Below are 12,103 nucleotides of genomic sequence, written 5' to 3'. Positions count from 1 at the left end.
CATTTAAAGGAAAAAAAAAAAAGCATGTGCCTTTTCTTCCAAAAAACAAGAATGCTCCTTTTAAAAAAACAGCAAAGGCAAAAAATACACCATAATTCTGTCCCAGTAGATTTTTTTCAATTCATCACATACACTTGTTTCAATAGCTTTGTTTTTGTTTGTTTGTTTTTTAATTTGTGGTCATTATACCTGGTCAATGACCTCAATTTCATGTTCTTTATTCTTCATTTCAAGTGCAAACTGCTCCTTGATAATAGTCTCGATCTTCTGCACAGCGGCATCTCGAGCTGCACAAAGAACACACAATAATCCAAGGTCTAATTATTGCTGTCTTGATTCAAGTCAGCAAGCAACAAAAGAAACCCAGGAACAGTAACTCTGTGAAGAAACCTAGTGCCATCACCTTAATCAATGACAAAAAGTTAACATCACTAATATTCATGCAGAGAGATCTTACGCGTTTTCTGATATAATGCATTGACAAGCTCCACCGCTCTGTGGCATTCCTGCTAAAAAATGCTGAATCTAATCAGAGTGAACATCAGACAAACCTAAACTGAAAAACATTCTACAAAATAACTGGTCTATTATTCAAATATTAAAGTCAAGAAAGACACAGAAAAGTTGAGGCGATTAAAAGAAACTAAAGAGATATGACAACCAAATGTGCTGTGTGATCCTGGAGAGGGAGAAGTAGCTATAAAATGAAATACTGGGACAACTGGTAAAACTTGAATATGGACCACAGATTAGATAATATAATGTATAAAATGTTAAAAATTCCTGCTTCTGATAATTGACTGGGGTTACATAAGAAATTTGTCCTTAGGAAACCCGCAAGTGTTTACAGCCCAGTTTACTTTCTGATGATTTAGAAAAAATGATGTGATATATATCTGTGTGCATACATGCATTTGTGTAGTGTGTGTGTGTGTGTTTGGGGGTAGGGTAGAAGAATGATAAATCTAATGAGGCAAAATGTAAATAACTGGTGAATTAATCTGGATAAAAGACATACAGGTACTCCTTGCAATTTCTCTGAAATCATATCAAAATAAAATTACCAAAAAAGAAAAAGAAACCCATGAAGATTCTCAGAGAAATACGTGGTAACTACTGAAAAACCATAACCCCAAGGAAAAACTAAAGAGTTAGCTAGAGAGAGAGGTAGTCTATGACACAAAAGCAGTTCATAAGAAGGCAAGAAGTTTCCTTCTGTCCAGAAGAACCAAACAAAGCAATTCACCAATTTCTGATCACAAGTACCTGAAGGAATGAGCAAAGAAAGAATTCAAAAGGAAAGAAAATGCTTCTGAAGGCAATTCAATTCAGATGATGACTACTCTAAGTAATATGCAACTTGAAGGGTTAAAAATATCAGAATATGAAATGTACTTTGATTACAAGAGAATAAAAAGAAGAGTTGAATGACTGGTCAAAAACCTGGGATTCTGCATAACGATTGTTTGTAATGTGAAAAAATCACCATCCGTGTTTTGGAGGATATAAAAAATTGCAGAGAAAATCTGGACCCTTTGATCATCCATGTCATTTTCTCCATGTAAAATATGCCATTAGATTGGCAATTTAAAACTAGTGCTGGTATAAGCATTCTTGTGGATATGCCTGAGTTGAAGCAAATGACTAATTTTCCTCATATGTGAGGAAATAATACTGAGTATTACTGAGTATTACTTGTATATGTAAACCCTGTACACAGAAATCATCAGATAATCTTAGGGGAGGCTAGAAGTCAAAGACTTATCACTGGAGGCTATTTTATCAAAAGCTCCTCGGAAAGAAACAATTCTAAATTATCTCTTTCATGGAATAAGAAAAAATAAAAATACGCAAAATAAAACCATATAAGAAAAGGGAAGCATCCTACCAAATCTACTTGGAGAAAAATTCTGAAAAATAAAAGTATGGTTTGCAATTAAAGAATGGACACCAAGAGAAAGAATGGCAAATTGTTGCTTGGTAACTAAAAACTGTCCCTGCTTAGGCTGAGTATTTGGGAACTTAGGATAGATTTAAATCAAAATTACTATGTTTCCTAAAACAATCAGTTTTCCCTATTCTTATTTTTATTACAAAAAAGATATGCCATATGATGTATTTGAATAATGAATTTAAGCTTTATATTTTCATATTTATTTGGCTTGTTATTGAAAGAAAATGATGTTTCCTTGTAAACAAGATTACAACTGAATGGGGAAGAAAAGTTGCAGTGAAATTTTTTTTTTTTAGAACCAGATTTGATAATTTCCATACAGACTTTTGGGAATACGTGAGACTTGACTGCACTTACACAGATAGGAATTTTCTTTACCACTTAACCTCTAGAGGTCCTGATCTTTGTGGAGCTGCAACATCTTATCTATGAGGCCTTCTTTAACCTGGCTGTAAGTATTAACACGGGCAGATTTATTATTTAAATAAATAAATAGTAATAAATCTTAGCAATATTTTGTTTTAAAAACTCAAATTTAGCCACCTTTTTTCAGACAACTTAAAATATTCTGGATAACTTCAGATACAGCTGATGATCTGATCTTCAACTAATTATTTGATCTTGGGCAAGTAATTTAATGCCTCTAAACCTTAACTAAACCACTAACAGCTAAGTGCAGGGATCAATGTTTCCCCAATTTCCATCATTCATATACCACCTTCAAGTTACCTAACATATCTGAGAACCATGTGAAATAACTGATTAATGCCATTAAATAACATCTTTTAAATGTGAGCCTTATCTTAAGCAGTAGCCATGAAACAAGTCTGATGAGACCATTATCTTTTCTATACACATTAACTATTAAAATTAAAAAACCTTAATTCATGTATCACCCATAATCATTTCACATGATACCACACTGTAGTACACACACTGCTAAGACTTTATGTTATACCTAACATGCAGTGATAGCCAAGACTTACAGCCTGTCTCATTACTGATACTTTCATAGTCTACTTGATTGTATTCCTGCCTTTTATGCTACACATAGTGTATTACAGTTAAACAGAGCACTTAGCTAATACCTCTCACAAACCTCTTCCAAATATGCACAATAGCAGAAATGGATTTCATTTTAATTCCTATAAACCTTATAGGAAGGTATATGTCAACAAAGAAAGAATTTCCAAAGGCAGGTGAATTTCTACCTGAATTCTCAATTGCTTTATGCCGCTTATTTGGAAGGGCCACAGATACATCCTCATAATCAGGGTCGGTTTCTTTGATTGTTCGCTTGATTCCAGACATGATGACATTCGTTCTTCACTGTGAAGCAATAACACATTAATTAGTTAATAACACTGCTTGATATCAATACATATATGTGTACACACGTACAAAAGGAATGAGTACATTATAAGTACTGATACTTACAAGTCTGTGTAAACACATACATATCCGTTTTAAAGCCGAAAGCATAACTTCAAAAGTTTATTGAAAAAAAAATCATCATCTGTTATAAAGCAAGGATTTCCCTTTCAAGAGAAAATCCTTTAACAAGGCAGCACATTGTTCAGACTTTCAAAAAGGAGCCAGACTTTCAGAGGGCCCTCATAAGAAAAGAAAAGAAGCCAGATTTTGATGAAAACATGGTAAGTACACAGAGTATCCTGGAATACATGATGCATCAAGCATATTACAGAATATGAACAATATATCTCAGTAAATAACCTATTATACAAATCTTCTCTGGTATGTACATAGTACATGCTACATAACAGGTACTTAATAAAAATTACCGTTACTGATCATTTATTATTATTCATAATAAACACAAACAACATAGATTTATATTAAACTAACAAGCTTGCAATAGGTGAAGTCCCAGGTATACAAGTTTCTGAATAAAACTATCCCATAAATTTTTATATCTGCACTGTCCCAATACATTAGCCACTAGCCATATGTGGCTACTCAAAGTGAATTAAAATTAAATAAAATTTAAAATTCAGTTCCTTGTCCTATATTTCAGAACACTAGCCACATTTCAAGTGCTCAACAGCCACTAAATTGGACAGCAGAGATACAGAACATTTATACCACTGCAAAAAGTTCCACCAGATACTGTTCCTCTTCTAAACTGTGTTTCACTTAGCACTTATTAATATTTCATGTGTCAGTCTAGGAAATGCTGTCCAGATCAGCACTGTCCAAAAGAAACATAATATGAGCCACAAACAGAATTATAAATTTTCTAGTAGCCACATTAAAAAAAGGAAAAAAAAAATGGATGAAATTAGTTTTAATAATACATTTAATCAACATACCCCAAATATTATCATTCCAATGATATGATCAATGTAAACACATTAGCAATAAGATATTTTACACTCTTATTTTTGTACTAAGTCTTAAAACCCGGTGTGCATTTTACACTTAGGGCACACCTCCATCTGGACTAGCCACATTTCAAAGGCTCAATAACCACCTGTGGCTAGTGGCTCCCTTACTGGGCAGTGAGGGTCTACTAACATGCAGATAAGAAAACAGGTCCAGGAAGGTTAGATGAGTTGCCCCTTAGAGCATTAATCTATGACACAGAAAAGACAAGAAGAGCTCCCTGATTTCCAAACTTCTGTTCTACCACTGATGGAGATTATTTACCTAATTAAAGGCAAAAAATCCCACAATATGTATTTATTAAGGTAATTTAAAGTTTTAAAATAAAAGTAATGAAAATAAAAATGTTAACTCAAAAATATTTTTATTCACTCAAACTTAAAACAGAAATAACAATTTAAAAGCCTATTTACAATAGCCAAGACATGGAAACAGCCTAAATGTCCATCAACAGATGACTGGATAAAGAAGGTGTGGTATATTTATATAGTGGAATGCTATTCAGCCATAAAAACCGACAACATAACGCTGCTTGCAGCAACATGGATGCTCCTGGAGAATGTCATTCTAAGTGAAGTAAGCCAGAAAGAGAAAGAAAAATACCATATGAGATTGCTCATATATGAAATCTGAAAAAAAAAAAAAAACATAAATACAAAACAGAAACAGACTCAGACATAGAATACAAACTTGTGGTTGCCAAGGGGGCAGGGGGTGGGAAGGGACAGACTGGGATTTCAAAATGTAGAACATATAAACAAGATTATACAGTATAGCACAGGGAAATAAATACAAGATCTTATGGTAGCTCACAGCGAAAAAAAATGTGACAATGAATATATATATGTTCATGTATAACTGAAAAATCATGCTCTACGCTGGAATTTGACACAATATTGTAAAATGACTATAACTCAAAAAAAAAAAGCCTCTCAACACAACATTGTAAACTGATTATACTCCAATAAAAAAAAATATACAATAAATTAAATAAATGCCTCTCAGCTATTAGTCCAGTTCTTTCACCCATCTCAGAGGAAGACTCACTAGATTCAGCTGGGAGAGACTCATTACATAATGATATATATGTAAATTCCGGATCTAGGAGAATATTTTCCCTATAACTGTTGTCTTGTGTAATAGCCCTAAGCTTAAAAAGGTCCTAAAAACCCTCAGCATTTACAACCATCCTAAATCAAGCCATTTAATGTCTGTTCACAATCATTACCTATCTGCTCTAATTTAGAATAAAAATGAGTATTTTTGGAGAGGTCCTGAATCCAACTATTATTTTCTGCTTGAAAGCTTATAAAAAGTGAGAGTAAGGTATTGTTCTTTTAGCCTTCTCCATTTTGTCTGCTACTAGTTATAGACAACCTGAAAAAAATCTTGGGGAGTTACATAAAGAATATTTTCTTAAAAATCAGTAAACCTCATTCCTTTTTCCTTAATGTGGATAGACAAGACAAAACAACTCCTACTCTCAAGATAAACCTGGAATCAGAAGTAGATACATCCTAGCAGATCTCCAATCTGTTTCTGTGCCATACTGTTTCCTCAGTGACCGCCTGTCTTCTACAGTTTGCCAGGAGTCTTATCAGATTATCTGTAAAGATGAGCAAGCCCAGCATCACCTTCACTCATTCAATTTCAAGGACTTCATAATTTTCATATTCTCCCCTTACCCCAAATAATCTCAAGAGTAACAGTGGCTCCTCCCCAAACAGGTTGAAGTTCCTTGAAAAAAACAGTATTTTGTTTTACCTACACCTAAGGGAGAAAGCAAAATTCTCTTCTGACTTTTGCTCTAAAACTGGGAGAATAGAAGGGAAAAAAGGGAAGAACTGGGGAGGTGGGTGGGTTGTAAGGAAGAAACCCCAATGAATTAACTTATGCTGCCAAGGTAACTCACATTTCATGCAGCCCTTGTAATAAAGCCTTTCCTGTTATTGTTGGGCATAGATTTGAGCTCCCGATAAACACACTTAGGAAGACTGAGGTTTGTATTGAGCGTTTTTAATAATTCAGGTCTGCTTCTGTCTAGCAAGAACAATACTGAAGGATACACGTGCCACATTCAGGTATATGATAGCGAAGGCCAGGCACATCTGCAGAGCCTGCTCTCACCATGATGTAATAAGTTGAATGGAATGTGTAACAAATGATCCATGTAATAGTAAGTTTTGGATTCTTCTTGTCTGACTTTGAGATTTATGAAAAGGAATTATGAGCAGTCGTTAGATATTGTCAGGTTCAACTTTGAAACAAAATGGCCTACCAATCTTCTAAAGGTTTTGAATCAAATGAAATTGAAAAGAATATTGAGATGGTAAACTGTTAAAACAAAAACAAAAAACCTGTTACTGTTCATAATTTGTCTGTGAAATAGGATTTTCTCCATACCATGGGACCAAATCCAAACACTGAAATATATGCAATGCTGGTTCCTCTAATTTAAAATTTTTATCTCACTGAAATAGCCTCATTATAAAAAGTAAACAGTCAATTTAAACTTAAAAAATACACATTTCCCCCTCATGTACACTGTAAGAAAGTAAAATCACCCTCTATCACAACACCCATTCAAGTAACATAAGTAAGTCTGAGTTTTTGAAGTGATTAAAGATTAAAAACAAAATAAAACCTTTTAATGTTCTATACTTTGAAATAAACCCCAAAAGAAAAATCATTTTTAAAAGAAAATTGTATAATTAAAAACACAAAAAATATGTAATAGAATCACTAGAAATTCTTAGTAAATGCTCTTAGGTTTCATGTCAAAGACCTCGAATCTCTAGAACCTAGTCCTGGAACCCTGCCAGGAAAACACCACATCTTATGAGATATGGCCGACTCTTAGGGGAGGGAATAAAATCTCATAAATAAGGTTCTTGGAAAATTTGCTAAGTGGGGTACCTTCTCAATATAAAATTCTATGATCCTCATGGCGTTTGAATCGTATCTGAACCACTGAATTTTGTGCTTTCACTCAAGACAACTTTTCCCATCTGGTTTAAGGCAGGGGGGCAGGGAGGAGCAGCACAATCATTCATTTTCTGCTTCCATACAGACACGTGTTCCTAAATGTTAATAGCAACTCTATAATTCTTTAGCCCTGTCCTTTCTATATTTTTCATTTCAAACAAAGTATTTTTCCCCTCTGGAAATAAGACAACCAGTGATCCTTTATTAAATATCTGAATAAGAGAATCTATTCCCCTCTGTTAGCCAAATAGACATTTCAAAAATGTCTACACAAAACAAAACAGGAGAATAGGTAAACAAATTGTAGTACACCCAAAGAACTTCTGATCTAAACAACAACAGGAATAAATCTCAAAGTAAAAGAAGCCAGACATGGAATAGGAGCGCATACTAAATGATTCTATTTATATGATGTTTGAGAACACACAGATTAATCTATGGTAAAAGAAAAGAGAATAGTAGTTGGGGTGCTGGTGGTGGGGACTAACTGAGAAGAGGTATAGAGAATCTTTCTGGGGTGACAGAAATATTTTATATCTTAATAAAAGTGTGGGTTACTTGGGTATATGCAGTCAGAAAAACTCACTCCAACTATACACTTAAAAATCTGTGTATTTCACTGTATATAAACTATACCTTGGGAAAAGGACTATACAAACATATCTGATCAAGCTCTCCCCTGCTTGAAATTTTCCAATGGTTTCCCGTAACACTCCTTAACATGACTTACAAGATCTTACATGAATTGGGCCCTGCCTGCTTCTCTGTCCTTAATCATTAAGATCCAGACACACGGGGTTTCTAGAGAGTACACCTCAATCTTTCCTAAGGGTGTTGGGACTTAACGATTCCTTCTGCCTGGAATGCTCTTCCCCCAGGTTAACTTTACCAGATCCTGCTCAAATGCCCGCCTTATCAGAGAAGGCCTTCTCTGATCATACTGTCCAAGATAGCTCTCCCCATATTCCCTCTCCAAAGTTCTTGGAAGCTCTCAAAAAATTATTTGCTGAATAAATACATGAAGGGATAACTAAAATATATGCAAAAATACAAACACCCACAGGGAACATATCTACTAGCTTTCATCCTTTTTTTTATTATAATACTTACAAGTCTATTTGTTGATACTGCTATACCTTCAAATATTCAAAGGTATTATAGCTAAATGTTTAAAATAAAGGGATGTGCAAAGTTATACACAGACACAAGCAAAAAGATAGCAGACATGGCAAGATTGATAACAGAATAATTTAAGGCAAAAAATTTAATACAAAAAGATTTTATTACTATTAAAAGACACAATCAAAAAGATATGTCAAACTATACATCAAACAACATCATCTCTAAACATATAAAACATAAACCAGAAACACAAGGAGAATTTAAGAAAATCACAATCATAACAGGAGAATTTGAACATACTGCTCTCGTAAATTTAAAAGATCAAGAAGACAACAGATAAAAATACAGATGATACAGACAATGCAATTTACAAGCCAGATTTATGGATATGTACAACTCTGAACCCAAAAGAGAATAACCCATTTGAAATGTCTATAAAATTCATTAAAATTAAATCATATAAGTTATATGAAGTCTCAATTATTATAAAATAAGGAAATGTTACAGCCATATTCTGATTTTAATAGAATTAAATATGAAATTATTAACAAAAACTCACTATTAAATGAAAATAAGGTACTCTTCTAAATACTTCATGCTCATAACTCAAAAAGGAAATTAAAATAACAGACTATTTAAAAAATATCAACAAAAAGGACACAATATATCTAAACCTATGGAAATGTGGCCAAAGGCATCCTCAGAGGAAAATGAGAGACCAGTTTTCATTTGTGAATATATGCAGATACAAATTCAATCCAGTGGGGTATTAAAAGAATAGTGCATTGTGACTAGAAGGATTTATTACCAGCAATATTTATTTAAAGTACTGGGGATATCCAGAAGCAAGGTGATTTGCACTGCCCATGTCTAATGTTGGACTTTTAGGAATACATTAATGCAACTGACTTTCAGTAATCCAAATGTATGTAATCCATTTCATGAGTTATATTTTGCAAACTAAAAATAGCAGGAGCTTTTACCCTGACACCATCCATGCTTCACAAAGACTGTCCAATGTGCACACTAAGAAAGAATACCCATTTTAATAGTATACTGACAAAAATCATTAGGCATGAAGTCTTTCCAGAAGAGTCGAAATATATATTTCAATATCAATTTAAATTTTTCCTCTATTTGAAGATTACTTATAGAACCGTCATCTCCCATTGATACAGATAACTGAAAAAATTTCTTCCCCAAATTAGGCTTATTTTTCATAATACAAGCCATCTGAAGTAGTCTATTATAGAAAAGACTCAGACAAATCTAAAAGGAAGAAGAGACGATTTTGTTCTCATTTTCATGTAAGTTGGTACTGACAAAAACTCTATCCTATTTACTCTAAGTCAGGTACTTATACACAAAACCGTTTGAACATAGAGTATCCCCTCATCTGTGGGGGAAACATTCCAAGACACCCAGTGGATGCCTGAAACAGAGGACAGTGCTGAATGCTGTTTTCTGTTCATGTCTTCCACCCCGAAACTTAATGCCTTTTCTATCTTAACTAGGTACTTTTCATACACTGTAGCTATAACTTTTGCCAATTGAGGTGTGAGAGCAAAACTAACACAAATTTCTTCTTCCTTCTTCGCAATTTCACAGATGGAAGATTCATTCTTACAGCAGATCTTAGCAACCAAAATTTTTTTCTTATTAACTTTCACCTTTTCACCTAAAGAAAATACTTTGCAGCTTCTCTTTGGCGTATCTGAATTGCCAGCATCATTATTCTTTCACTTTGGGGCCATCACTAAATAAAATAAAGGTGACCTGAACACAAGCACTGCAATACCAAAACAGTTGATGTGATAACCAAGAAGGCTACGAAGTGACTAACTGGAAGAATACACTGGACAAAGGGATGATTCATATCCCAGGTGGGACAGAAGGGATGGCACGAGATTTCATCATGCTACTCAGAAAGGTGTGCAATTTAAAACTTATTTCTGGAATCTTCCATGTCATATTTTCAGGCTACGGTTGATGGCAGGTAACTGAAACCATGGAAAGCAAAACTCTGGGTAGCAAAACCATGGAGAAAGGGGGACTACTATTACTTGTTGGCCAGCACAATCACTTTATCTTCAACTCATCTGGTATGGAAAGAAAAAAGGTCTTTTAAATTAAAATAGCCATAAATTTACACTGGACCAGAATGGTGGGAAGCTGACAGAGGTCAGTCATTAGCATCAAACTGATGTGAATCATAGAAAGAACCGAGCAAAATGGAAACAGCTAGACAGTTGAGCTCAAAAAACTATTATCATTTAAGTATTACCTACTTCCAGGTCAAAAACACCTACTTTCCTATCATAAATAAAATTGCTTAAGACCGCAGAAGATGCTATATAAGGTCTGCCCCAGAATCCATTCAGGACAGTACTGTCTTCAATCTTGCAAAGTAAGAAGAAAAAGAGTTTACGATCAAACAGCTGTTCTAAATTATTCACGCCCTGTTTCTATCCATTAGTGCAAAACTGGAGAGCTGGACTTAGGTAAGTTTTACCTATCCTTTCCCCCAGCACTTCAACTTACTTTTTTCTGGACAGAGTGAGCTATCTGAGACGTTTATGAGTTTTGAGATATTTAGGGTAAATTCTTAAGCTGACAGAAAGTAGTCCATATAGCACTCCAGTAACTTTCTTGGAGTCACTTTCAGACAAAAATCATTGAAATTATCTAAAGTGATAGTTCTGACTCATGTGACAATCTCATTGTTTCACTTGTAAAGCCATAAAAGTTTTGTTTCCAAGAGAAACAAAAAGAAAAAAACAAAACAAAACTTGTCTACAAATCCAAGTTGAAAAGAAAAGGATATGGACCAGATAAAGATTGTGTCAAACTCTTAGACAGAGTCACTGAGAATATATAAATTAAGCCAAATCTTGCACACTTCACTAAATAGGGATTTTTCACTGGAGCTTTCAAACTGACAATAAATCCTATAGGAGTAAGTCTCATGCCTTTCTACCAGGAGCTGAGATTCTAGAAAGAAAACAAGTACCTTAAAACATATGACATTTTTTAGAAAATTGGTTTTTCTTTAGATCAACATGGCCTAATCTAGAAAATCTACTTATTTACAAAAATATACCTATTGGTGAAAGTTTTCTGGAATTAGATACAGTGATGGTTGCAAAACTTTGTAAAAATACTGAAAAAAAAAAAAGCCCAAAAAACAAAAAAACCCCACTGTTTCACACTTTAAAGGAGTGAATTTTATGGTATATGAATTAGAGCTCACCAAAGCCATTATAAAAAATAACAATAACAAACCCACTAGATACTAACCTTAAAAGGAAATTCATTGACAGATTATCCTTCCCCAAGTATGCGTGTGCACACTTGCAGGAGGACAAGGTGGTCAGCTGAGGAATCAACATTAGCAAGACCATTTGGGGGGAGGGGTTAGACACAGATTTGTTAACACTTTCAAATTTAATATTTTTGTCAAATATTTCAAATATTCAAAAAGGCAGAAAATGATCAGTGAGAGGAGTACAAGGAGGTTCAAAAGTATCAGTCATCTCCCATTTCTTAAACTGCAGGGTAACTAAGTAGGTATTTGTTACTTTATTATTATTCTTTAAAATATACCTCCTTATTATATGTGCTCCTTGGTATATACAATGT

At 34.0% G+C, this 12,103-nt stretch overlaps 1 protein-coding gene across 5 annotated transcripts in view; it reads right to left on the bottom strand.

Moving 5' to 3' along the window:
* Positions 1 to 12,103, bottom strand: part of YEATS2 (YEATS domain containing 2) — a 92,143-nt gene that overhangs the window by 72,466 nt on the left and 7,574 nt on the right. For all 5 annotated transcript variants that reach the window (XR_010383715.1, XM_031452141.2, XM_064493276.1 and 2 more), the window contains exons 2-3: positions 3,166 to 3,283; positions 190 to 287 (exon numbers count right to left, since the gene is read on the bottom strand). Coding sequence is in view for 4 of the 5 variants with exons in the window: in XM_031452141.2 (XP_031308001.1) it covers positions 190 to 287; positions 3,166 to 3,265 (198 nt within the window). In the remaining variant the exon portion in view is untranslated. The remainder of the gene's footprint in view (positions 1 to 189; positions 288 to 3,165; positions 3,284 to 12,103) is intronic.

Source organism: Camelus dromedarius, chromosome 2 (genome assembly GCF_036321535.1).
Source record: "Camelus dromedarius isolate mCamDro1 chromosome 2, mCamDro1.pat, whole genome shotgun sequence".
Taxonomy (NCBI): Eukaryota; Metazoa; Chordata; class Mammalia; order Artiodactyla; family Camelidae; genus Camelus; species Camelus dromedarius.
Note: the sequence above shows the minus strand (reverse complement) of the source record. Positions and strands in the feature narration are given on the sequence as shown.